Source organism: Macaca thibetana, chromosome X (assembly GCF_024542745.1).
Source record: "Macaca thibetana thibetana isolate TM-01 chromosome X, ASM2454274v1, whole genome shotgun sequence".
Classification (NCBI taxonomy): domain Eukaryota; kingdom Metazoa; phylum Chordata; class Mammalia; order Primates; family Cercopithecidae; genus Macaca; species Macaca thibetana.
In genome coordinates, this window is record NC_065598.1 from 148,565,827 (window position 1) to 148,593,324 (window position 27,498).

Genomic DNA, 27,498 nt, shown 5'->3' on the forward strand with positions numbered 1-27,498 from the left:
GGGGTGTCAGGAGCAGGTGTAGGCTGCCTGTGACCTGGGTCTGTCTGCTAAGCAGAGTCTCAGGTAGGGGGGTCATCTGTACAAGCAGGGAACCCTCTTCCCACCCCCAGGCCTTGGGAAGGGGGTTGGGTGGGGCCAGCTGCGAAGAATGGGCAGGCTCCTAGGAAGAGCTGGGCGCTCACCCCAGGACAATGCAGCAGGAGCGTTGGGGCTGAGGGGCCACACCAACTTTGCCAGCAGATGCAGTTTCCAGATTCCAGAGGAGACCCAGCAGCCTGTGCAGGGCAGGTGGCTGGGGCAGGCCGGGTGCGGCAGGCACCGGTGTGGCTGTTGGGCACCCAGTTGCTCTTTTTAGTTTTGGCTCTGCCACGAAGCCTGATGGCAGTGGGACCTGGACGTGAAGTTGCTATTCCAGGGCATCGGTAGCCAAGTGCTGCCAGCCTTTCTGGCGCCACCTCTCCCTGAACCAGCCAAGGGACTCCAGCCTCCAGGCCCATCTGGGCCCACATCCCATGAACACTGGAGGGCACCCCACCAGAGGAAGAAGGAAGATGCCTTTAGGACCATCCAAGTGAGGCCCCCAGCAGCTAGAGGGAGGCCAAGGGAACAGTTTGACCTCCATCTCCAATCAACTCCGGCCAATGCTCTGTGGCAGGGGCTGGGCCCTTGGAGCCTTATTCCCCCGAGGGGCAGGGTTAGGGAGTTGGTCAAGGGTTGGATGTACCAAGCCCTCATGGGGGTGAGGCCCTGAGGGGTGGGGGAAGCCATTATCTCTAGCCCCTGCCGTCTGCTCCCCTTCCTGCCACCTAGCCAGCAAGCCTCTTCCCCTCTTCCCTGCTGGTGGGGTGTGATATGCCAGGCCTTCCCTCCCGGCGCTGCTATGCAGCAGAGAGGCAGCTGGCACCCTTGTGATCCAGCCTGCCCTGCAGCGGGACTCCAGGCTTCTGGGAACAGGCACTGGGACTTTTCCTTCACAACCTTCTTAGCATCTAATCTGTCACTGACTTGCTGCCCAGATCTCAGTACTTAGAAAAGTTTAAAAGAAAAAAAAATTTTTTTGAGACAGGGGTCTCACTCTGTCGCCCAGGCTGGAGTGCAGTGGCACGATCTCGGCTCACTGCAGCCTGCACCTCTCGGGTTCAAGCGATTCTCCTGCCTCGGCCTCCTGAGTAGCTGGGATTACAGGCACCTGCCACCATGCCCAGCTAATTTTTGTATTTTTAGTAGAGACAGGGTTTCTCCATGTTGGCCAGGCTGGTCTTGAACACCTGACCTCATGTAATCCACCCACCTTGGCCTCCCAAAGTGCTGGGATTACAGGCGTGAGCCACCGCAACTGGCCTATATTGTCTTCTTTCTGGAGAATCTGAATGCCTCCTTGACCACTTCCGCTCCTTCACAGCAGCACTGCCCACTCCAGGGGGTACCACTCTCATGGCAGGCTGTGCCCATGTTGTCTGCGGAGTTGTCTTTGAGGCCCTGACCCTGCCCAGCATTGAGCTCCTGGCACTTGACAGAGCCCGAAGGTTTGCTGAGAGCTCCCAGGATGCAAGGGCCCTGGCAACAACGTGGGTATTCATCTGTCTGGCCGAGACATCCACTGAGTGCCTTCTGCAAACTGAGCACCTTGCTAGGCACTGTGGAATCACCAAATGGGAGGGCAGCTTCCGCCTTCCAGAGTGGATGGCACCAGGCCCTGCTGGGCAGCATAGGACTGGAACCCACTTCTCTGTGGCATGTGCCAGCAGTGGGCCCCACCTACGGTTTGGTCCATGGAGATGACCATAGCCCTTGCCTGGAGGCTAGTCTGAAGTCAGGCTTCTGCCAGCCTTCTGCATCTGGTCACCACCCTGTGACTGTGACACCTCTGAAATGACTCAGGTGACTCTGGTATATCTCCTCCTGGGGTGCCACACAATTGCCCATGGGAGGTCACAGTCACTGCTCCTGACATCCGAGACAAACCGAGGGCTGCAGCATGGCTTTCAGTTGACTCTAACCCTGCCCCCTCTTCCTTCTCCCACCCCAAACTGACAACTCTTTCCCCAGCCCAATAAGAATGAACACAGGGAGGCCACGATTCAACCAAGTACAAAGGCAGCTTGCTTTATTCTCAAGATGCAGGGGGAAGGGGTGGTGCAGCCTGTCTGCCTCCAATCTGGGGCTCTCCAAGCCTGAGGGGCACCCCCAGGCAGCCTAGTTCACACGTGCAAATCCTGAGGAGGCTGGGGGCCTCTCCTTCCCAGTCAGCCCACCACCTTACTGGGGTCCAGGTTGCGGATCGCCACCAAGTCCTCTCCAGGCCGCATGGCCCAAGGTCTTCCACTGCTGCTCACGGGGCTTGGCTTCTAGACCCCTTCTAAGCACCTTCTTCAGTTCATTCAGAAGAGAAGCCCCTGCTCCAGATGGTGTGGGGCGCAGAACGGGCTCTGTGACTTCTTGGTGGACACCCTGCAAGACCCCTCCGTTCCTGCAGTCTTGCTCTCTCTCTCAGTCACTGGGGAAACAGGTGCCCCCCAAAAGCTCCCCGTTCCCACACCTCAGAGTGGAAGCCACCAGAACAGCTGCTTCCCATTCCTCCCACCTTTCCCTCCCCTTCCCTCCCGTCCATCCCCAGCCCTCCCTCCCGGTCTTCCTCCCCAACTCCCTTCCCAGCCATCAGTGGAGGGGGGAGTTCCACCTCTGCCAGGCTGCCTGAAGGAGCTGCCAGCCCCCAGGTCAGGTCCACAAAACAAAACAACTATTGGCAAGCACAGAAAGGGAGAAAAACCACAAAAATCGGGGTGCCTTTGTCTACAAATAACTGCAGCGGGGAGAGGCCGAGCTCAGCAGCGAAGCCGGACACTCTCTTGTGCTCCTTTCAGCTCAACTTCCCTGTCTGCAAGTACACGGGTCGGGTGGAGAGATCACTGGGTGTGTGTGTGCGTGCACGTGCAAGCACACGCAAGAGCATGGGGAATGGGAAATGCACACGCACAGCCGAAGGGGTGCCCATTACAGGTGTGCCCCCAATACTGGCCACTAGCGTGGTCACTTGACTTGGGCAGAAAGAAGAAAAGCGTCCCTTCTCCTCAGGGGCTTCTCTCTGCTAACAAAGCCCTGTGCGCACACCTAGACGGGGAGGTGTGTGCATGCGCACAGCGAGCACGCGCGCGCACACACACAATCTCTATAGGAGAGTGAGGGCCGGGGCCCCAGGGGGCTCCTTGGGCCTGGGCCGTGCACCCGCCCGGGCAGCTCACACAGTAGTGACCGAGAGGAGAGGGTTGTAGACCCGCTTGCCATCAGCCGAGCGTGCGCCATGGGCCAGCATCTCCTGGATGGTGATCCAGTTGTCCAGGATCTTCTTGTTCCGCTTCTTCATGGTTTTGCGGTGGCTCAGGGCAATGATGTTGAGCTCGGGCTTGCTGTCGCCATTCTGCTGCTCCCGCAGGCACTCCAGCCGGCTCTGCATCATGAACTCGCGCCGCTTCCGCTGTTCGCGGGCTCGGATCAGGTGCTGCTTCCGCTCCTCCTTGCTCCAGTAGCGGCCCATCTTCATCTCGCTCACTGCGTCGTCGTCGGTAGTCATACCGCTGCGCTCCTCCCGGATCTTCAGGGCACGGGCTTTCAGCAGCCGATCTCGCACGGGCCGCTTGGCCACATAGCGGGTTCCATCGCTGCGCACCTTCACCTTCCACTCCATGCGCGGTGCTTCAGTGGCCGCGGTCGCCACCCCACCCACCCGAGGGCCACCGGCCAAGCTCAGGGGACCGTGGCCCAGCTCCTCCAGGCCTCGCGTCGGGGCCAGCTGCACGCAGCTGTGGTAGTGCTCGCCCTCCTGGCCCTGGCCGCGGTGGCGCCGCGAGAGGTAAGGGCTGCCTTCGGGGCCCACGCGCTCCAGGGTCAACCCGGTCTTGGGATTGCGGCGGCCGCGCTCCTCCGCATGCTGCCTCCGGCCGGCCTCAGGATCCCGGGAGAGGGACCGGAACTTGGTGGGGCTCCCCGGTGGAGGAGCTGCCTTGGCGGGGGTGGCAACAGGGGGGCCGGGAGGGGTCCGGTTCAAGTTGGAGTTGCCGGCCGCCGCCCGCCGCAGGGGACTCTCAGGCAGGGGTTCCACGAGCAGCGGGGTGCTGCGGCAGCTCTCCCCAGTGTTGTAGGCGCTGGTGCTGTCCTTGTCCGACTTCTCAGGCAGCTCGGAGATGTCAGACAGCTCGTGCTTCTTGGGCTCGCTGGCCGCCAGGTCGTAGAGGCTCTCCTCCTCCAGCAGCCAGGCCTTCATGCAGCGCTCACGCAGCTGCTGCATCTTTTGCGCCCGCAGGATGTTGCGGCACTTGAATTCCAGGTGCCGTAGCTCCTCCTCCAGCATGGCCATCTCGTGGCCCAGGCTCTCGTTGCGGTTGACGTCCAGGGCACTGTTGCCTCCGGAGGCCCGGGGAAAGAGGAGGCCCAGCTGGTTGCCGTTCTCTAGGTGGCACTTGATCTCCAGGAGCTCGCGGTAGCGCTCATACTCCTCATCCGTGAGGCCCGGGACGTCGCCAGCTCCCAGCCCCGCCCCCTCGGCCAGCAGAGAGTCCATGCTGAAATGGAAGTCCCGGCTCTGCAAGGCGTCCCCTTGCAGGCCAAACTTGCGCAGGCTTCCCGGGGTGTTGGTGGAGCTCGGGGGTTCGTCCCCCAGCAGGTCGTGCTCAGAGCTCTCTTCGTTCCGGGTGCTCTCGTCAGTCCGGCCCACCCCGCTGTCCAGCTCCTGGCTGTTGCTCAGGCCTGGGCCTGCGTCGGGAGCCCCTTTCTCCTCTTCGTTTCGGAGCTACAGCAGAAAGGTAAGTACCGCTCAGTTAGGTCCCCATGGACAGGGATGTCACGGGATGTCACAGGAGGATTGAAAGGGCTTCAGACCTGGTTCATTTTCCTGCCAAGCATTGGGAGACCCTGCACAGCCTCAGCGCCTTCCACCCAGTTCTTTCCTTCTTGCCCTCCCCACCAGCGCCCTTCTCCTTCCTCACCTGCTGGGCAGGGGGTGATTTCAGTTTATGAGCACGCAGCTCCCCCTCATTCTCAGAGCCAAAGTCATCCAGGAAGTCATCCCGGTCGCTGTCCTTCCACCGTTTCGCCAGCTGTGGAGACAGGCCCTGGTGTCCCCACAGCTTCAAGGACCTCCCCATATACCCTTCTTGTCTGCTCTGGGCCCCACACTTGGTTTGTTTCAGTGAAGTTCAACAACCTGGGGGGCAGGGTCCCAGCCCACTCAGCCTTCAGAGGCCAGAAGGGGAAACGGGCCCTGAGAGACCCCTGCCCACCCGCCCTCCATCAACTCCAGGTTGTTGGCACATCTGTGCCCTAGTCACGGCCAGCAGCTTCCAAGACAGAAAGCCTGATGTCGTGGCCCTGGGTCGCCCTGCCAGGCACACACACCTGGCTCTCAGGTCGGGCCACCAGCAGGGAGATGTTGGTGTTCTCTTCCTGGCTCAGGATGGCCACCGCCTCTTCCCGGTTCTGGACGTCCACACCGTTAATCTGAGGCAGGCCAGGGTACAATCAACAAGGATGCTAGGGCTGGCCCTAGGGCAGACCCTGGGCGAGTGCAGGGAGCCCAAGCACTCTGGGCTCCGCTGGGCTAGGCTGGGGCTTGAGCTCCGGGAGGATGTAACTAAGTGGAGGGTACCAGGGAGAGGGTGGCCTGGCTCTTGCAAGAACCAATGTGTGCTCAGGACAGCATGGAGTGGAGCAGAGGGAGAGGGGTCTGGAGGTTTCAGAGCAGCAGGGGCCCTGGATGCCAGCAAATCCCATAGGCACACGGGAGCCACTGGGGTGAGTGGGCAGGAGAGAGATGAGACTCAGCCTGGGTTTGGGACATGGCAGGCTGCTGGGCCTCAGGCTTGGCTCTTAGTGGGAGAGAGCTAGGGACTGGCTAAAGAGAGGTAGCTGGGCCGACAGGTGCAGCAGGGCCTTGGGCCAGGCCTGCAGCCTGCCAGTGCTCACCTGGATGATGCGGTCTCCCTCACGGATCCGGCCGTCTTTGGCTGCAATGCTGTTGGGATTTACCTGCAGGACACACACATCTTGGGGACTTGGTGCCTAACATGCCCTTTCAGTAGAAGGGAGCAGGCTCACCTCAGGGGCCTCCAAAGCAAGCTGAAGGCTCTCTGGCTCCCCTTCCAGCCCCGAGTCCCAGAAAGCAGGGGCAGAGGCTGTGGAGTAGTCGCCTCTCCCTGCCCCTGCCCCTGGCACTCCTAGGCTCCTCTGCATGGAAGCCTGTGCTTTTGGTCAGCCCTGGGCATTGGTGGGAAGTAGGACATTGTCCATCTGGAAGGGTGGCTTTAGTGGGATGCTGCTAGTAGGGAGGGGAGCGAGGGGCCATCTGCCCAAGATGGGTTCAGGAGAAGACTAGAAAGCAACCCTGTTGCTCGTTCTCAGGCCCATCTGCTGTCCCACCCGGACACAGGCCTCTTTCTGCAGATGACTGCCTCAGTGGACAGTGGCTGAAGCCGTCGACCATCCTCGCCTCACCACACAGTACCCTAGCTGTGATGCCCTGTCTCTGCTAGCTGGGACCTCACGGGCAGCCTGTGAGCCATGGGCAGGCCACATGGAGGGGCCTCGGGGCTGGGGCATACCCGTCTGCATACCTCTCCGACATAAATGCCCAGGTCCTCCTCGTCGTCCGTGCGGTAGCAAACCATCAGGCCCAGCTTGTCCCGGTGGCTACTTTTATACAGCTCCACTTCCTGCCACGAGGGGTCCGGGAGGAAGCAGAGGTAGAAAGCCCCAGAAATGCGTGAGTGAGGGAGCAGGCAGCACAGCCCAGCCCCTCAACCCGCAGCCCCTCAGCTTCCTCTGGGACCCCTGAGCTCAGTTTCCAGTCCCCGCTTTGAGGGTCTCTCTTACCATCCCACGTGGCGCATGTACTCAGTGGTCTCCCTCCCAGGAAATGCGCGAGGCACACACACAGGCACAGGACACAGAAGACAGACATGCATGGGACGTGGACTCACCAACATGGACGGAACATGTAACCTCACCCGCACCCTCCCTGACTCAGCCAGACACGTGCCGGAAGGGCCACAGGGTCAGGCCTGGGCAGGAAGGCACGCAGGCGTCGGGGCGGCTGCCACAGCTGGCTGCGGGCCCTAGCCTGGCCACCCGGCTCACCTCATACTCCAGCTCGTCCAAGCGGTCTGCCTCCTGCGGGCCGCCCTCCATAAATTCCGCTGGGTCATAATACTCATGGCTGATGGGGGGGCTGCCCAGGAGAAGGTGGGGGTCAGACCGGCTGGCTGTCCTCTCACACCTCAGCCCCAGCTCCCAGGCAGGCCAATCCCAGCGTGCCTGGCACGGAGACCTGCTCTGCTTGTGCTCTCAAGGGTGGGTGGCCCAGCTGCCTCCTGCAGAGCTCCTTCCTGGGCAACATGCAGCCATGCAAAGACCGGGGACACTTCTCGCACCTGAGTGTGCGGCATCCACACGGAGGACCTGCACATGCCTAGCTCGCCCGTCCCGCAGACCAGACTCCTCCAACCACACCAGCTGGCAGGGACTGACTTCTCCAATCTCTAGGTGCCCACCCACCCGCCCAGTACTGGCCCCACTCATGCAACGCCCCCAGGAGTTATCCAGGCCCTGGAGGACTTCTGCAGAGCAGAGGGAGGCCCACCCTACCTCCAGGGGCTGCCTTCCTGGCCCCAAAACTAAGATTGGCTGTTCATGGCCCTGTGGCCTACCTCCCCACAGCCCGAGCTAAGATTAGCAGAATGAGGCAGCGCTCACGCGGTCATGAGCCACCAGGCCTGGATGAAAGGCCCTTCTTCCGGTCAGGCCAAAGAAAGAAGCCGAAGAGATGGAGGAAATTCAGAGCAGGTAGAGGAATGAGACAGACAAGGGATGCAAGAAGATTCAAGGAGTGATGCTTGTGAGGCAGCAGAGGAGAGAGGATGGAGGAGTAGGAGCTGAGGCCCTCAACCCTGGCACTTCCGGCAGCGTCGTCCCGGACAGGAGGGTCCTCCCTCGGCCCTGGGGGTAGATACAACGGGGCACCTTCTGGAGCCCGGCCCAAGGCTAGAGGCCTGGAGGTTTTGGAGCCCTCGGATACCACGGTCAGCTCTGGAGGCCGAGGGGCCTGCTTCCTGCCCAAGAGGGTGGTGTGCAGATGGCCACCCCAGGTGGCCTGCCCTCTCTGGAGGCAGGGCCCGGGGCCCTCCTGAGGGCGACTCACAGCTCAGAGAGGACGTACGGCTCCAGGATGACCATGGGCGGGGTGGGCGGACGCAGCTTGCCCAGCGCCATGATATGCTCGAAGGTGATGTCGGTCTGAGTGCCACTGTCCACCAGCTGCAGGTCATGACAGGAGCTGTCCCCCCGGAGGCGGGGGCTGCGTCTCAGCACCTGGATCACCAGGGGCTCCTTGGAGGAGCGCAGGGCCTGCAGAGTTTGCTCCTGAGACAGCTTGGAGAGCTCCTTCCCGTTCACCTACGGCAGAGACACGCCTCTGTGAGAACCCTCAAGGGCCCACTCCTCCCCTGTGAGGTCAAGGCAGAGGCCCTAGCTGGCAGGACCTGGGCTGACAACCAGCACCCTAATCCACTCAAGCAAGGAATCTGCTCTCTGTCTGCAGCCCTGGCTACCTTTGGTGCCCCCGTTCCCAGGCAAGCCCCACTGCTCAGCCTTCATCCCACTGAAGGCCAGCTGGGGATCGCCAAGTCACACCAAGGGCTGGGGGACCCAGCCTCTGTGCACTGGGTCTGGAGGCTGTGATACCACCCTACAACGTCCTCCAGACTCTGCTTGAGCTCTCCTGGTCTCTCCCCATCCGGACCCGCTTCTTTCTAGGGCAGCACTAAGGCCAGAGCTAGCATGAAGAAGATCCCATTGAGTTCCTTAGCACTGACTGGACCATAACAGCCAACACTCAGTGAGCATCTGTGTTGTGCTCATTCAACATCAAGCAAGAGGATGACCTTGACTCTTCAGATGAGCTGAGTCTCTCAACAAATGTCTACTCACTAGGGAGGGCCAGGGTCAGGTTAGGGGACAAGTAGGAAGATGCCTAAAGATATGGTGTTGTATCCTCACAGCGGCAACTGACTTGCCCAAGAGAAAAGGCTTTGACATACAAGAAACCCCCGGAACTGCAAAGTAGCCTAAAAGAGGTGCCAGGAAAGTGGTCCTTATAAAGCCACCACTGGGCCGGGCACGATGGCTCACGCCTATAATCCCAGCACTTTGGGAGGCTGATCACAACGTCAGGAGATTGAGATCATCCTGACTAAAACGGTGAAACCCCGTCTCTGCTAAAAATACAAAAAAATTAGCCGGGCGTGGTGGTGGACGCCTGTAGTCCCAGCTACTCGGGAGGCTGAGGCAGGAGAATGGCATGAACCCAGGAGGCGGAGCTTGCAGTGAGCGGAGATTGTACCACTGCACCCCAGCTTGCGTGACAGAGCGAGACTCCGTCTCCAAAAAAAAAAAAAAAAAGCCACCACTGTTTTTTGGGCACGTGCCATGTGCTACATTCTGGGAAAGACCCCTGATGTGGGTCCCCCACAAAATCCTAATCCCCAACAACCTTGAGGGAGATGCCATTATTGCAGATGAGGAAACCGCGTCAGCAAGCTCAGCAAGGTGGTGGCGCTGAGTCAAGGTCATGAGCCAGGACAGGCTGCCCGGTGGCCAGAAGGAGGGGTCAGGGAGGAGGCGGCCATCGAGGGCCAGGGCCCAAGGTGGAAGCGGGACCTGAGCAGCTCTGTGGGATGCTGTGGGGGTGAAGGAAGGACGATGGAGGGGAGCAGAAGGAAGCCCATTATGTACAGCGCAGCTGGTGAGGCAAGGAGTGCCCACAAGGTCGAAGGCTGCTTCCGCAGCACCCTGGGACAGTATGCTGCAACCTTCAAGTCCTCCTTGGGGAAGGGAGGCAAGTAGAGAAGGGATGAATGACTAAGGACCAAGAAGGACTGAACAGACTCCACCAGAATTCAGGGCACGTGCCACAGGGCCAGCAAGGGTCAGCAGGAAGCACTTCCAGGAGGAGGCAGCTCTCGAGGCAGGTGTGCAGGGTCTCCTCATGGGCCCAGTGGCTTGTGGAAGGGCTGTTCTGGGCCCGGGGAGGCTACACACTAGCATTGTGCCCAAATGGCTATGCCCCACAGGTGAGCGTGGGGACAGGTAAGGGAGCGCACATGGCCGGCCATGCACGCCTCGGCGGGAGGCAGAGAAGGCTTCTGGAGCAGGGGCAGCTGGCCTCCATCAGGCAAAGGGAGCAGGGCCAAGAAAAGACACGGGGAGGTTGGTTTGCAGTTGGAAGCAAAGCCCCCAGTCAGCACGGAGAGGACTCAGAGTCCACCCAGGGATGGAGCAGGCTGGGAGCTTGTGCCAGATGAGAGGGCAGAAGAGCCCTGGGCGTGGGTAGAGGTGGCTGCGGCTGCACAGAGTCCTCTGCTTTTCCGAGTTGTGCGAATATTAGCAAGTTTACAAGAACTCTCTGTCCTGCATTCTCAGGGCAGCACCTCCCTCCCCGGGTTTCTCACAGAGGTATCAATTCCGACGGCAAAATCTTGTCTTAGTGCCTGCAACACAGTAGAACCACCGCTGTAGGAGTCTTTTCAGGAAGACAGATATCACAGGAGAGCCCAGCTTGTCCTCAGAACCCCTGTGGCCTCAGCAGTGGCTCCTGCGTTACCTTTTTTCGACTTATGTCCTTGTAGATAATCATTGAAGTTTTCTATGTCTCCCTTCTCCCCCAAATTTTTCATATTCTGAAAAGAGCTTGTTGTCAAAATCAGTTTTGTCTGATTGTAAAAGAAACACATGTTCATTTTTTGTTTTTTGGGGCTTTTTTTTTTTTTTGAGATGGAGTCTTGCTGTGTTGCCCAGGCTGAGGTGCAGTGGCACGATCTTGGCTCACTGCAACCTCCACCTCCTGGGCTCAAGCAATTATCCTGTCTCAGCCTCCCAAGTAGCTGGGACTACAGGTGTGTGCCACCACGCCCAGCTATTTTTTTTTTTAGACAGTCTTGCTCAGTCATCCAGGCTGCAGTGCAGTGGCACAATCTTGGCTCACTGCAACCTGTCTCCTGGGTTCAGGTGATTCTCCTGCCTCAGCCTCCCCAATAGCTAGGATTACAGGCACCCACCACCACACCTGGATAATTTTTGTATTTTTAGTAGAGATGGGGTTTCACTATGTTGGCCAGGATGGTCTCGAACTCCTGACCTCAAGTAATCCTCCTGCCTCAGCCTCCCAAAGTGCTGGGATTATAGGCATGAGCCACCGCACCCGGCCATGCGGCCTATTTCCTTCCAGTCTGTTTTCTATTTGTGCCATTTTGCAGCTGCAGGCCCCTTAAGGTCCATCCACACCAGTGGACCATCATGTTCATCATCACATCACTAAGGCTGGCTTTGATTTTTTATTATAAAGAATGTGGCAAAGACACATTTCGGGGTGCATTTTGCACATTTTTCATACTTAAATCTTTGTGTAACCAGTGGTTGTCAAAGTGGATAAAATTTCTTGAGGTGCAATTTCTGGATCAAAGACTATAAAGGAAACAGCTTTCAGCTAAGAAGGTATTTGTTGGAAGACCATAAGAATGTCAGTCGGGACAGGGCACGCTGTGCTTGGTGGAGAGGCTGCAGTGAGAAAGGCAGGATGGAAGAGGGTGGGCGGCAGCAGAGTGTGGGTTCAGGAAGGCTGTAGACAAAGGGACGTGACGGAATGGCCTCAACACTCTCAGCAGCAGTGACTAGAGCCAACTGAAGCTGGGAAATTTGGGAGCCAGTTGTCAAACACAGCCATTATTGATATTGTAACTGTAGAAATGTACAGGTAACTGAATGATATTAACAACAAAGTCAATAAATCCTCGGAACACATCACTGTCTAATTATCTTACTACACTTTTCTGTCATCTGTGCTCTTGGGGTTATTCACATCTGGCGTGGGAGGTGGGAATACTCTGATGGTGTGTGCATTCCCCCCAACTCCAAGCTCAGTGACATCGCAGTGGTGGCTTGAAATCGGCTATAGTGGCAGCATTTACACCAAGGAAATCGGCAAATGCTCCAAATCAGGGCTTTTTGTCTGGGAACATTTACCAGCTTACCACTGCCCTTGAGGAGAAGCCAAAACACAAGCAGAAGGGCTCGGAGCTGTCCTCAGGGTTTCTTCCTGAACTCCCGGGGCAGGACAGCAAGCAGGCAGCGGGATGCTCAGGTGACAGAGATGACAGAGAACGCAGGAATGCCTTTCTCCCTGGAATCATTACCCAGCAGCAGTGTTGCTATGGAAACTGAGGAGCGCTTGCTGGGCGGGCTGGTGGAGGCTGGGATGTCAAGAGGGGGATGGGCGCATGCACAGCCTCAGCACCTCATATCAACAGCAATCAGAGTGATCGCCTGTGACAGCCAGGCAAGTCTTTGGGGGGAAGCCACTGGCTCTTGAAGCCTTCTCTCTCTCTCTCTCTCTCTCTCTCTCTCTCTCTCTCTCTCTTCCTCATCAGGTCATGCTGGACCCCCAAGGAAGAAATGAGCTCCTCTCTGGGGAGGGGCTAAGGGCTGCCAACAAGGTGGGACAATATGGGGCCATGAGCATAGAGGTACAGGGCCAGGCACATGGTAAGGAGCCACATTGTGGCCCTTCTGATAACAGCAGCTCTTCCAGTTCTGCTCAGAGCCCTGCCCCCGCCACCCCCCAACCATCCTGACGTAGCACACTGGTAAAGCCACCCCTGTAATGCCCCAACTTTCAGATTGCCTACTCGACCACTCCAGTCTCTAAAAGGCACAAACACTCAACATGGCCAACCCCAGGCTTGCTTCCCGCCAGACTCTCGCTCCTGCCCCACCTGCAAACATTTCCATACCCTGGGAGCTCGCCCCACCAAGACAGAAGACCTAGTCCAAGCCCTGGCCAAGCAATTCCAATTGGATCAAAGACCTACAGGGACAAAGCAAAACAAGAGAACAATATCTTTACGGTGTGGGATAGAGATGAAATTCTCAATATTTCAAATGGGCAAGCAATAATGGAAGAGATGTAAAACTTCTAGATGACAAAAGACACCCTAAATGCAGTATAAAGGCGGGCTCAGAGAGCCTTACAATGCACGGACCTCATAATGGATTTTCCAGAATATGCAAATAATTCCTACAAAACAAGAAGAAAACACAGACACAAACAACTCAAGAAGAACATGGGCAAAGGATATCAACAGGTGCTCAGGGCAAAGGGGACCCACCAGCAAGCACCTGGAGCCATGAGATAGGAGGAGACGCCCTTCAGAACCGCCACCAGGAGGACCAGGAGGATGTGGGCATGAAGGCCACAGCGGCCAAACACCGGGGACAGCCCAAAGGTCTGCCAGCGGTCAAACAAACAATTCCTGGCATTCTGTATGTGCGGTTAATGGAGGCGCACATGCTTATTCATAGTATGTACTTGGTGGAAAACATGGCAGAGAGGCAAGCAGAGGAAGGGCGTCGGGGACGGGTGGGCACAGTCGGCTTCAATCTGCCTTTAATACCTTCTTCAAGGAAAAACGCTCAGGCCAACAGGGCCCACATCAAGGCTGGGTGCCAGTGCTGGTGCTAAGTAACGCTAGATGATGCCCCATACTTCTCCAGATGCTACAGCAAGTCCAGGAGGCCTCAAGGTACCCAGGCCGGAGCTCAGCCTTTTATGTGTGATTGTCTAATTACCTCCCTTTCGTTAGACTACAAACCCCAAGAGAGCTTCACCCTGAGTTCTACTTCCATCCCAACTCCTGGCAGTTTGCTAAAGACAAAAGTTTAATGTTTCTTGGCTGAATTAAAATTTTATATATTTCCATAATTTATTGAATATATATTAATGACCTGTAATTTATCTGATCTATCTTTTAAAAAACAATAATAAGAAATGGGAGGCCGGGCGCGGTGGCTCAAGCCGGTAATCCCAGCACTTTGGGAGGCCGAGACGGTCAGATCACGAGGTCAGGAGATCGAGACCATCCTAGCTAACATGGTGAAACCTCGTCTCTACTAAAAAATACAAAAAACAAAAAACAAACAAACAAAAAAACAAAACTAGCTGGGCGAGGTGGCGGGCGCCTGTAGTCCCAGCTACTCGGGAGGCTGAGGCAGGAGAATGGCGTGAACCCAGGAGGCGGAGCTTGCAGTGAGCTGAGATCTGGCCACTGCACTCCAGCCTGGGCGACACAGCGAGACTCCGTCTCAAAAAAAAAAAAAAAGAAGAAACAAGGTTTCACCATGTTGCCCAGGCTAGTCTCTAACTCCTAGGCTCAAGCCATCTGCTTAGTCCTCCCAAAGTGTTGGGATTACAGGCATGACCCAGCCCCTGGGTCTGATGTACCCAGACTCTACTAAAAATACAAAAATTGCCCGGCGCGGAGTCTCACGCATGTAATCCCAGCACATTGGGAGGCCAAGGCAGGCAGATTACCTGAGGTCAGGAGTTCGAGACCAGTCTGGCCAACAGAGTGAAACCCCGTCTCAACTGAAAATACAAAAATTAGCCAGGCATGGTGGTGCACGCCTGTAACCTCAGCTACTTGAGAGACTGACGCAGGAGAATCACTTGAACCTGGGAGGTGGAGGCTGCAGTGAGCTGAGATTGCACCACTGAACTCCAGCCTGGGCAACAGAGTGAGACTCCATCCACCCCCCATTCCCCCCCAAAAAAGTCTCCTTCATCAAGTGCAAGCCTCCCTCCTTTGGAACAATCCAGAAGAAATCCACTTTGCTTCTAGTATGTGGAGAGTGGGGATTGTTGACTGAGCTCATTATCACAAAACTCTCACTATTGAATGTTTCCTTCATTGAGAGCAACCTCCCTCCTTTGGAACAATCCAGAAGAAACTCACTTTATCTTGCAACGCTTCGCGTACCTGAAGCCCACTCGAATGCCCCTTGTCCCCCCTCGTCCGGGTTCCCAGTGACTCTCATCTTCTCCAGTGCTCCTGTGCCATCCTGACCACATGCTGGGCATCATGCTTCCCCTAAGCGAGGCCACCCTGTGGCAGTCAACCCTGTTGATTGGGTAGTGAGCTGGCAGCCAAGCAAACCCTCAAAGCCTGTTCACAAAGACCCCTCCTCCATCCCATGCTAGCGCGATAGATTTTGTCGCCATTTCCTTTCAAATAACACTGAGGAGGCAGAGGAGCACAAAGATGAAAATACAAGTCCCTGGTACTCCGCTGCCCCAGGGAGTGCAGCAGCCTGTGAGCACAACAAGGCTCAGCCAGGAGCTTGATGTGCCCTATGGCGACTCTTCAGCATACAGATCTATTTCCTTCCTGATTTGTTGGAGGAGCTCACCTGGGGAGTGAATGTAGACAAGAACAGGAGAGGCCCAAGGAGAGTCCTGGGGCACCCTGACATTGAGCTGGCTGGGGAGAGAGACTAGGAAGTCCCGGGAGGGAAGTTGAGGAGCAGCTCAATGCACTGGGTCGGAGCCCGGGAGAGGAGGGCGGAAAGTGTGACCTCTGGATTTGCTAAAAGGTGGGAGGGGGCCGGGTGGGGAAGCTCGACCTGCATCGACACAGCCTTCTGGAGCTTTTTGCAGAGAAGGAGCAGGGGCAGCTCGGGCAGAGGAGCTCTCGTTTGGGTTTTCAGGGACATCAGAGCGGCGGCTGAGTACCAATGAAAGAGCAATTCGCAAGGCCAGGGAAAATGCTGGCACCACTTTCCCCGCATGAGGGGGACATGCGGGCAGGGGAGGGGGACACAGGGACAGGGGAGGGGGCAACACGGGGCAGGCCAGGCAGGCATCACGCGAAGTCGGCCCCATGGGCAGTCGCTGTGGGGTGACGATCTCCCGCAAGGCAAGGGACTGGCGGGCCTTAGGGGAGGCGCGAAGCGGGGCGCCCAGGGTGGAGAGGGCGGGGCCCCAGGCGCGCTCGCCCCACCCCCTGAGCCCGGAGCCGCAGACAAAGAGCGCGCCGCAACGGCGGGGTGGCGGCGGCCGCGGGAGCAGGGCGGACCACACTCGTCCCTGCGCCGCCACGCTGGTGGCTGGACTAGCAGGACTCCTGCCCGCCGGCCCCGCCACCTCCGTCGGAGGCTGAGCTCTGTTTCCGGGTCCTGCCCCAGGCACCCTCCCGCATCCAGCGGTGGCAGGCCCACAGCCGGGTGGGGCGCGCCGCCCTCTTGCTGATCAGGAATCTCTGGGAAGCGGAGAAGAGAGACCGGAGAGACTAAGAAAACAGTTGTGGCCTGGGAGACTCGCAATCCCGAGTGCTTGTCACACGGCGCCTGCGACCTCTTTCACTCTCACTGGTAACGCGCGGGATGGGAAGTGAAGCCACATCACTTCCAGGGGCCCCCGTGGCTGCCACGTTCGGACTCCCCTTACCCTACAGATGTAGAGTAGGAAACAGGCTGGGGAAGGACAGAGACAGGAAGTTATCCTCTGCCCCGGGCCGAGCTCTGACCTACCTGCTGGCTCTCAGCTCTGCCGTCTGGACTATCCAGGACACCTTGGAAGCAGTTGTGACTGTAGCTTCCGGGCCAAGTCAGGCATCAGGGGGATCTTCCAACGGGGAGAGCATCGGAGGAGAAAGGAGGAGCCGCAAGCTCACTACATTCACCTACTCAGTGGCCCAGCAAAGTCCCCATTCATGTTTCCCCAGCTCGGGATTTTGAAAATTGCCCGCCCACAAGCATGTGGGAACATCTGCAGATTCCCCACACCTGCTCTCCGGGTTTCTACACACACATTTGCAGAAGCATTTGAAAGCAAGATGCCACCAGTCCCATTCTCCGTGGAACCACAACACCCTTGGCACGGAATTCCACACTCATACAATGGGCCAGCCTCACATCTCCCCAACTGTCCCACTAACACCCTTACAGCTTTTTTAAAAAATCTAAGATTTGAGTCTGGGCACAATGGCTCATGCCTGTACATCCCAGCACTTTGGGAGGCCGAGGCGGGCAGATCACAAGGTCAGGAGTTCGAGACCAGCCTGGCAAATTTGGTGAAACCCTGTCTCTACTAAAAATACAAAAATTAGCCAGGTGTGGTGGCTTGCACCTGTAGTCCCAGCTACTCAGGAGGCTGAGGCAGGAGAACCACTTGAATCATGGAGGCGGAGGAGGTTGCAGTGAGCCGAGATTGTGCCACTGCACTCCAGCCTGGGTGACAGAGCAAGACTCCGTCTCAGAGAAAAAAAAAAAAAAAAAAAGGCGGGGCATGGTGGTGCGGTGCAGCCTGTAGTCCCAGCTACTTGGGAGGCTGAGGCAGGAAAATCAATTGAACCCGGGAAGCAGAGGTAGAAGTGAGCTGAGATCACACCATCACACTCCAGCCTGAGCGACACAGAGAGACTCCATCTCAAAAACAAAACAAACAAACAAAAAATCTAGGATTCAATCAAGAAGCACACATACTACATTCGGTTGTTAGGTCTCTAGTTATTATGTCTCCTCTCTAATCTAGAAAATATATATATATATATATATGTATATTTACTTTAATGAGAATGACTTCTTGGAAGAGACCAATCCTTATAGAATGTGCCAGAGTATGAATTTGCCTGATTCATTCCCGCGGTGAGATTCAGGATGAGCATTTTGAAAAGAGCACCTTGCAGGAGAAGCTGTATGTCTCCTCCCCAGCCCCGCATCTGGCGGCTGGCAGGGTCAGGCTGCCCCACTGTTGAGGAGGCTGTTTGATCACATGGCCCAGGTGGCGGCTGCCAGATCTCTCGCCTGTAAAGACGCAGTTTCCCTTCCTGATTCACAGGTAATCTGGGGTAATATTTGGAGACTTTGTGAATATTCTGTCCCCAACAACCTTACATCTAATGATTTTGGCATCCAGTGATGATCTTTGCCTGAATTAATTACTGCACTGGTGGCTGCAAAATGTCTCCACCGATGTGTAAGAATTCTAAAAGGGACAAAGAGGTGACAGGCCCGACAAGTAGCATGGCTGCCCACGCTCCCAACTGTGGCCGCCTGGGCAAGCCACACCACCCCCGGCCATAACTCTGTGTCCGCCCTTTCTGCCTGGGGACAGAAGAGAGAGAAACATGGGAGGGTTTCATCTCAAAGGCCTTTGAGCAGTTAGTAGGGGGAAGGGGCGTCTGGGTGTCCATGAGAGACATGTATACTGGTAGGGGTGCCGGTGACAGGGAAGGAGGGTTAGTTAGCTGCACATGGCAGGGAAGAACAAGTTATGTCCTGTAAAGACCCCACGTAGGCAACAACCCCTGGAAGTTCTGATTTAATAGGTGTGGGGTGAGGCCTCACCCTCTTATTTGTTAAAAAACAAAACAAAACAAAACAAAAACAGCTCACTTCGCCATCCATGTTAGTGTGGTTTGGGGCTACCACGGACGTACTCCCGGTCCCTACCCAAGGCCCTAGCTACCCACAGCCAGTGGGTTCCACATCACCTGGGAGCTTGTGAGAAGTGCAGAATCCCAGGCCCCATGCTGGTGGCTCAGTCAGAAAGTGCACTTTAACAAGGACTTCCGGTGGAGGGTGGCGCTGTACTGACTCAGAGCACACCCTGGAGGAACCAGGACAGACCTCAGGGAAGGCATTCTGCACGAAGCAAGCATCTTTCCTTCCTCTCACTTCCCCTTCTCTCCCCGAATCACAGGGTCTGTTGAAGTCTCATCAATCCACCTGGCCCCCACCTTTCTGGGAGAGTGATGGCCTCTCAGACACCTCTGTAGTCCTGGCTCAGAAGCAGAAAGGAGGCCGGGCGCGGTGGCTCACGCCTGTAATCCCAGCACTTTGGGAGGCCAAGGCAGGCGGATCACTAGAGGTCAGGAGTTTGAGACCAGCCTGGCCAACATGGTGAAACCTTGTCTCTACTAAAAACACAAAAAGTAGCCAGGCGTGGTGGCAGGTGCCTGTAATCCCAGCTACTCGGGAAGCTGAGGCGGAATTGCTTGAACCCAGGAGGCGGAGGCTGCAATGAGCCGAGATCACGACACTGCACTCTAGCCTGGGTGACAGAGCCAGACTCTGTCTCAAAAAAAAAAAAAAAAAAAAAAAAAAAAAGATAGGAAAGAGGAGTGTCCCACACCTTGCACAGGAAAAGCCAACCACTTCCGGAAGCCATTATCAAGATCAACCTTCAGGTACATGTTCACAGCTTTCCAGGCACGTGGCCCAGCAACTAAACTCATCCTCCCACCCACCTCAGGCTAACCTGACTGGCTAAGGGCACAGTTCACATCTAGCAACAATCAAAGCAATGTTCCCTCTGCAGCGTTTCTCATTTCCAATGCTCCAAGCAGCCATGAGGACAGGCAGAATGCACTGAAAGGGAGGACATCTTGTCCAGTCCCAGGCTGCTCAGCCTCGCCTAACTCCTGGGCAAAATGACCATATATGCCTCCGCTTTGTTCCCTGTCCATCTGTTTTCTTTCTTTCTCTCTCTCTCTCCCTCTCTTTCTTTCTTTCTTTTTTTTTTTTTTCCAGACACAGTGTGGCTCCATTGCCCAGGCTGGAGTGCAGTGATGCAATCATGGCTCACAGCAGCCTCCAACTCCTGGGTTCAAGCAGTCCTCCTGCCTCAGACTCCCCAGTAGCTGGGATTAGAGGTGCAAGCTACTACGCCTGAGCAATTTTTTATTTTTGTAGAGATGAGGTCTCAATATGTTGCCCAGGCTGTCCTAACTAATATTATACTATGTCACACTTCTTCAAAACTTGGAGGTCCCTTTCCTGAGAGAAATTCTCAGAATAATACCGGACATTCTTCTGTCACTGGGCATTAACTGTGACATACCCAGATGTAAGGCCTTCTCCATGTAACTTCCTTTTTCATTATTTTTATTTTATTTATTTATTTATTTGAGACAGGGTCTCGCTGCGTCACCCAGGCTGGAGTGAGTGGCTTGATCTTGGCTCATGCAACCTCCACCTGCTGGGTTCAAGCAATTCTCCTGCCTCAGCCTCCCGAGTAGCTGGGACTACAGGCGCATGCCACCATGCCCGGCTAATTTTTTGTATTTTGGTTTTTTTTTTTTTTTTTTTTTTTTTTTTTGAGATGGAGTTTCGAGCCCAGGCTGGAGTGCAATGGCATGATCTCAGCTCACTGCAACCTCTACCTCCTCCCAGGTTCAAGCAATTCTCCTGCCTCAGCCTCCCGAGTAGCTGGGATCACAGGCATGCGCCATCATGCCCGGCTAATTTTGTATTTTTAGTAGAGACGGGGTTTCTCTATGTTGGTCAGGCTGGTCTCGAACTGCTGACCTGAGGTGATCCACCCGCCTCGGCCTCCCAAAGTGCTGGGATTACAGGCATGAGCCACTATGCCCGGTTAATTTTTTGTATTTTTAGTAGAGATGGGGTTTCACCATGCTGGCCAGGCTGGTCTCCAACTCCTGACCTCATGATCCACCCACCTCGGCCTCCCAAAGTGTTGGGATTACATGTGAGCCACGGCGCCCGGCCAATTTGCACTTCTTAATGACCAACTGAATGGCCTGTGGGCAGCAACTCCCCCCTCCACCCAGTGAGATCCCGTGGGACACATCATCTGTTTTCCTTGTCACAATGGCCTTCGGAGGCCTGCACTCTTTTCACTGCCATTTCACAGGTGAGGAAACCAAGTCACTGAGCCAGTGGACCATGCAGCGACTTGCCCCTGGCCACACAACTGGCAGTTGGTGACTGCCTCCATTCCTATCTCTACGCTGCACTGCCTTCTCTGGCAGGGCCCCTGAAGTAGAAGGAAGGAAGGGACGCCTTTCTCCCCGGGATGCGTGCATGTGGCCATGGAGTTCCTGTTCTAAAGCTTTGGTGAGGTTTGTCACTGGGTGGTAACCTGCACATCTTCAGTGTGCAGAGGGCAGGTGTTCATATGTCATACATGAACCTGGGGAACCGTCACCACCGTCAGGACAGTGGCCATTTCTAATCTTCCCCAAAAGTGTCCTCGTGCCCCTCTGCCCATCCCTGCAACCACAAATCTTTTCTCTGGCACTATCGAATTTCATTTCAGCGGACTGGACAGTCCTCAGGAACCCCGAGGTGAGAGGGGAAAGGGCATTCTACAATCTTGGAACAACGATACAGAGCAGGATGACCTGGTCCGGAAGGTGGCAGTCAGAATTCAGTGTCCGGCCCTCTGTTCTTCCACTCCACAAGGACTTTCTCAGAGCCTGCTGCTTCCCCAGGCAGCTTCTGTGGCAGAACCAGCTGACTGAGAGACCAGCTTTCCCTGGAAGGATGGAGGCCAGCGTGGGTATGCTGGCACCATCTGGTGCTGGTGGGGTGGGTAGGCAGACTGCCCGTGTCAGATCCAAATCCCTGCTCACGGGAAGCCCCTGTGCAAGCGGGAGGGAGCCAGAGAAGCCACCTTGCTCGGTGGGTGGGAGAGCAGCTTGGAGGAAGATGTCGCTGAAGAGGGGACACTGGCTGCCACCCTTGCTCCTGCACTCAAGCAGTACTTTCTCCCCCCCACAGTTGCCTACGTGTTGGTGATGGTCTCCCTCTTATTAAAAGGGGAGCCTAGGGCCAGGTGTGGTGGCTCACTCCTATAATCCCAGCACTTTGGGAGGCCGGTACGGGTGGATCACCTGGGGTCGAGAGTTCAAGACCAGCCTGACCAACATGGAGAAACCCCGTCTCTACTAAAAATACAAAATTAGCCAGGCATGGTGGCGCATGCTTGTAATTCCAGCTACTCAGGAAGCTGAGGCAGGAGAATCGCTTGAACCCTGGAGGTGGAGGTTTCAGTGAGCCCAGAACATGCCATTGCACTCCAGCCTGGGCAACAAGAGTGAAACTCTGTCTCAAAAAAAAAAAAAGTGGGGGGGAGACTGGGGGAGGGGGCAAGGCCCTGTCTGCAGTGAATGCCCTGCACCCAGGATGGCTGCCAGCACCATGGGGGCTCACATGTAGGTGCTTTAGGCAAGAATGCCCAGGAGACCACCAGAAGGGCTGGCCAGGTGTCCTTTGGCCTCCCCCGATGTGGACGGAGGGAAGACAGGTGGTCCTGACCCACTCCCCTTGTAAAGCCTGAGTAGGATGGGCGGGAGGCCAGTCCCAAGCACCAGGGATTTATCCCCTGACCATCTCCGGCGTGCCCGGATGCTAGCAAGCACATCATGGTGTCAGAGAGGGAGTGCCAAGGCCGAGAGACAAGTTCAGCAGAGTGTGGACCATGATGAGATATACGACAAGGGGGCCCGGTGGCAGTGGAGGGACATGGGCTGCAGAAAAGGCTCGGGAGCTGAGGACATGTTGCTTCCTGTCTTCCATTCTGGGCAACCGGCCTGCTTCCTTTTCCTAGCTCAACACGCAGTAATCCCCCATTTTCAGGGGAGGTCCCAGATTTTTCCGAACTAGGAGGACATGATTGGAATATAGGAATGGGGCTGAGGTTCCGACATGACACACGAAAGTGCCTGTGACGGCCCACATCCGTGGAATAAAGGAACCATGTGGTCATCTCACTAGCCACAGAAGCAGCACTGCACAATCCAACATCTCTCATGATAGAAACAAATTAGGAATAGAATGGGAACTTCCTTACACTGATAAAGGACAGCTATGAAAAAGCCACAGCTAACTTTATACTCCCTAGTGAAAGACTGGAGGCTTCTTTACCTCTAAGATAAGGAACAAGGAAAAGACACTTCACCGGCACTTCTATTCAACATTGTACTAGAGACTCTAGCCACAGCAAATTAACAAGAAAAAGAAATCGAAGGGTCGGGCACAGTGGCAATCCCAGCACTTTGGGAGGCCGAGGCGGGCAGCATTACTCGAGGCCAGGAATTCGAGACTGGCCTGGCCAACATGGCAAAATCTCGTCTCTACTAAAAATACAAAAATTAGCTGGGCGTGGTAGTGAGTGCCTGTAATCCCAGCTACATGGGAAGCTGAGGCAGGAGAATCACTTGAACCCAGGAGACGGAGGTTGCAGTGAGCCGAGATCACACCACTGCACTCCAGTCTGGGCGATAGAGTGAGACTGTCTCAAAAAAAAAAAAAAAAAAAAAAGAGAAATCGAAGGCATCCAGATTGGGAAGGAAGAAGAAAAACGATTTCTATTTGCCAATGACATGATCCTAATATGCAGATAATCCTGAGGACTCTGCTAAACAAATGATACTTAATAAACAATTTTAGTAAGGTTGCAAGATATAGGATCAATGTATAAAAATCAATTTTTTTTTGAGACAGAGTCCTGCCCCTGTCACCCAGGCTGGAGTGCAGTGGTGCGATCTCAGCTCACTGCAACCTCTGCCTCTGGGGTTCACACGATTCTCTTGGCTCAGTCTCCTAAGTAGCTGGGATTATAGGCACACACCACCATGCCCCATTAAATTTTTTTGTATTTTTAGTAGAGACGGGGTTCCACTATGTTGGCCAGGCTGGTCTTGAACTCCTGACGTCAGGTGAGCCACCCGCCTTGGTCTCCCAAAATGCTGGGATTACAGGCGTGAGCCAACACGCTCGGCCAATCAATTGTATTTCTATACAGCAGCAATGAGAAGGCTGAAAGTGAAATTAAGAAAACAATTCCATTTACGATAGCATCATAAAGAAAATACTCATGAATAAACTTAACAAAAGTGCAAAACATCATTTAAAGAAATTAAAGACCTAAATAAATGGAAAACATACCCCATGCTCATGAACAATAATCCCCAATTGATCCACAAATTTGATGCAATCTGTATCAAAATGCCAGCTGGCTTCTTTCCAGAAATTAACCTGATCCTGAAATTAATATGGAAATTTGAGGGACTTAGAGTAGACAAAACAGTCTTGAAAAAGACATACAAAGTTGGAGGACTCTCATTTCTTTATTTCAAAACTTGCTACAAAACTGCAGTAATGAAAGCAGTGTGGCGCTGGCTTAAGGACAGACATTTTTCTAAAGAAGATACACAAATGGCCAACAAGCACAAGAAAAGATGCTCAACATCATTTAGCTAACAGGAAGTGCAAATCAAAATCACAATGAGATACCACTTCACACCCAGCAGGACAGCCATAACAAAAACCCAGAAAATAACAACTGTTGGCAAGGATACAGAGAAATTGGAACCCTTATATGTTGCTGGTGGGAATGTAAACTTGTTCCAGCCACTGTGGAAAGCAGTTCAATGGCTACAGGCAAATACTCCAAAGAATTAAAAGCAAGGATTCAAACAGATACAAGTAGACCAGGGTGCCGGGGGCGGTGGCTCAAGCCTGTAATCCCAGCACTTTGGGAGGCCGAGACGGGCGGATCACGAGGTCAATAGATGGAGACCATCCTGGCTAACACGGTGAAACCCGTCTCTACTAAAAAATACAAAAAAACTAGCCGGGCGAGGTGGCGGGCGCTTGTAGTCCCAGCTACTCCGGAGGCTGAGGCAGGAGAATGGCGTAAACCCGGGAGGCAGAGCTTGCAGTGAGCTGAGATTCCACACAGCCCAAGGGGGTTGGAAGCACCCCAAATGCCCATCAACTGACGAATGGATAAATATTATGTTGTACATCACAAAATGAAATATTATTTGGAAATAAAAAGAAATTGACTACTGATACATGGATGAACCTTGAAAACATTATGATTAATGAAAGCCAGACACAAAAGGTCAGTTTCTATGAAACGTTTAGAATAAACAAATCCATAGAGACAGGAAGTAGACTGGTGGGTGCCAGGGGCTAGGAAGTTTGTAGGAGAAATGGAGGTGTGACCGCTAATGAGTGCAGGGTTTCTTCTGGGGTGATGTAAATGTTCTGGAATTACTGGTGTGGGTTGCACAACTTTGTGAATATACTAAAAACCAGTGAGTTGTACACTTCGAAAGGGTAAGTTGTACGGTAGGAGAATTATAGCTCAATACAGCTGTAATTTTGGAAGTGCTGTGAGTCATTGGCAGAAAATGGCTTGGAACACAACGCTAGGCTAGAGACTTGGGGGTTCCTAGCCTGGGGGTCCCAGGCCTCTGTGGATTGTATATGGAAGGCGCTGCAGATGCACTTGTGCTTTTTTCTGAAAATCAGACCCATGAAGTGTCTCACCCTGATAAGGTGCAGAGGCCCAAGGGGGTGCAGATGAGGTTATTCAGGGGAGACAGGGAGAAGTGTCGCCTGAAGATGGGGGAGCACCCGTGTTTAAGCTGGCCGGGAGGCAGGCACGGGGTCCCAGAAGCTGACCAGTCTTTTAGAACAAAAGCGCCTTCTCCTCTGAAGAGGCTGGGACCTGTGATGCCTCCACCTCCAGAAGCGCAGTCCCCTGGGACAGCTCATGGCCTGCACTGCTTTCCGTATCCACTTTTTTCAGTCCTCTTGTTTTCTCTCAGCTGTAAAGGATAGTTCTCCTCCTAAAATCCCGGCTCTGATTGGGCCAAGGAGGAATGTAGAAAGTGAAAGTTTGCAGCCAAACTTCCACGGGAGTTTTCAAAGGGAGCCCAGCAGGAAAGCGCACAGAGGGCGCATGCGGTAGTGGCCCTCCTCCTGGCGGGTCTCCTTGGAGAGGGCAAGTCCATTCTATGAGGGAGAGCTTAGGGCGCAGAGCAAGGAGGGCCCAGCCAGGTTCACCTCCCTGAAGGCAGGCCCAGCCCGACCTGCTGAGGCCTTCCCGGAGGGCTGTGGGGAGCCCCAAGGGCTACCGGTGTCTTTCCATGGCTCATTTCAGGCCTGGGGTGCAGCTCGGGTCGCTCTCCCCTATCCACGCGTCCCCACGAGGTTGGCCTTAAATGAAGAGCGACACCAATCCTTCTCCAGGAAAGTCAAGACGGCCCCGGAGGAATCGCTTGGAGAAATCGCTTGCCGTTTGATGGAATAACTCCCGAAAAGGAAGCAGTAGGATGGGATCCAGAGTCCCCGTCAACTAACCATCCCAGCCCCGGAATCCAACACGGATTCCACAGGACGCCCTCTCGGTCGCATTCCTATCCCGCTAGGGGGCTGGCAATGGCCACACAAGGTTTCCAAACAGCGGGAACAAGAGATGAGGAGTGGCAGCCAGGAACTGAGAGGGAAGAAGGCGGAGGACAGCGAACGGGAGAAGCCGAGGACCCCGCGCACCCCCGAAGAAGGGCCGGGGAGAGGGGACCCGGAGTTCCGCCAGGCTGAGGCAAGATTTGCGTCCCCGCCCTGCCCCTCCGCTCCCGCACAAGGTGGCCAGAAGAGCTCGGCTCACAGCGTGAAGTCAGTCCCCGGATTCCTAGGAATTCTTCCCCGCGCCCCGCCCCGCCTCCCCTCACCCCCACAGTCGTCGCCGATCCCTGCACGGGTTCCCCCACGTTCTCCCAAGCCAACACCCTTCTTTGCAAAGCACTTGATTCCTTCCCAGTCCAGACCAATAAACCCGGGAGCTGAATCCAGGCCACTAAACGCATACCTGTCTGAGCCCTGTCTGCTCCTGGGTGCCTTGACATTGACCTCCCGCCACTTAGCCCTAGGGGGTCTCAGCCCACAGCATCCGGGACATTTCTCTAGACAGTTTGCAGGGTGCACACAGAAAGTACACAAATGCGGGGCCGGGGGAGCCTCCGCGCACACAGAGACGGGGCACAGGAACGCACTCACGTAGTCACGCCACGCACAGGCAAGAAGCCCCATTTCGGGCCGCGGGGCTGGGCTCCAGGTCCGAGCTCGGGGCCCCGCGTCTCATTCCCTCCTTGCGGGGCCTTCCTGGTCCACGCCCCCCAAAGCCGGGTCAAGCACTGCCACCCGCAGAGAGCCCAACCCGCTGATCCCGGCGGTGCCCACTCACCCGAGACGCCCAAGGCCCGGGAGCCCAACGTTCGGGCAGGGCCAGGCGGGAGTGGGTGTCCGGGTGGGCACGCAGCCCCCGGCCGGACTTGGACCGCGCCCGGGGACGCCCACGCACTCCTACGCTCCAGGCCCGCCGGGATCGAGATTCGGCGCCCCCCCGCACGGCGGGAGCCTGGCTCCCTCCCCCGCCCTGGGTTCTGCGGGGAGAGCGTGTGCGGGGAACTGCGCTCGTTGCTATGCAACCTCCATCCCGCGCCCGCCGCACCGCGCCTCCCGGGACGGAAGCGCGCCCCACCCGGGCCAACCCCAACTTCCCACCCCACCCGTGGCTGGTTTCCACGGAGCGACAACACTCAACAGCCCCAGGATGGGAGGGTGCGGACGGCACACTACCTTTTCCTCCTCAAGCCCTCCCGCTCTCCCACGCCCGCCGCTCCGCCGCTCCGGGCCTCCCCACTGGCCCGCTCCTTCCCGCGGAGGGCCGCGCCCCCGCCGCAGCGCTGGCAGCCCTACCTGCAGCATCACTTTGTACTGCTCCTCCGGTTTCTGGACCACGCACATATTACATCCCATGGTGCTGGCCGGCGAGAGGAGGCGGAGGGTGGGAACAGGAAGACGCCTTTCACTGGCCCGGGCGCGGGACCTCGGGTCCCGGGCCAGGGCCGGGGGCCATACCCTGGCGCGGGGGGCGGGCCGCCTAGCGGGGGAGGGGGGCACGCCCCCGAGGTGGGGGCAGCGGCTCGCCCCTCAGGTTAACTCTTCGCTGGCCGAGGCCAGGCGCGGGCATGCTCCCTCGCACCCGGCCAGGAGAAAAAGGGCAGCGGGGGATGGGCTGGC

The 27,498-nt window shown here is 55.9% G+C and overlaps 1 protein-coding gene across 4 annotated transcripts; it reads right to left on the bottom strand.

Moving 5' to 3' along the window:
• Positions 1–2,080: 2,080 nt before the first annotated feature.
• PDZD4 (PDZ domain containing 4) lies at positions 2,081–27,498 on the bottom strand. Of its 4 annotated transcripts, none has more exons than XM_050775316.1 (8): positions 27,175–27,498; positions 8,207–8,442; positions 7,129–7,219; positions 6,606–6,704; positions 5,959–6,021; positions 5,392–5,493; positions 4,983–5,093; positions 2,081–4,786 (listed from the first exon to the last, which is right to left on the bottom strand). In XM_050775316.1, the coding sequence occupies exons 1-8, from the start codon at positions 27,232–27,234 to the stop codon at positions 3,239–3,241; spliced, it is 2,310 nt and encodes a 769-aa protein (XP_050631273.1). In that variant the 5' UTR covers positions 27,235–27,498; the 3' UTR covers positions 2,081–3,238. The 4 variants fall into 4 exon arrangements, with proteins under 4 accessions (XP_050631273.1, XP_050631272.1, XP_050631274.1 ...); XM_050775315.1 differs by having other exon boundaries at positions 8,189–8,442; XM_050775317.1 differs by lacking the exons at positions 8,207–8,442; positions 27,175–27,498 and adding an exon at positions 7,744–8,128.

Excerpts from the sequence above, each read along its gene's own strand:
- PDZD4 (XM_050775315.1), bottom strand. The coding sequence starts at position 27,234 with ATGGGATGTAATATGTGCGTGGTCCAGAAACCGGAGGAGCAGTACAAA. Across the intron at positions 5,494-5,958 it reads AGGGAGACCGCATCATCCAG|ATTAACGGTGTGGACGTCCA; the intron begins GTGAGCACTGGC and ends GGCCTGCCTCAG. Across the intron at positions 5,094-5,391 it reads TGGCCCGACCTGAGAGCCAG|CTGGCGAAACGGTGGAAGGA; the intron begins GTGTGTGTGCCT and ends CTGTCTCCACAG.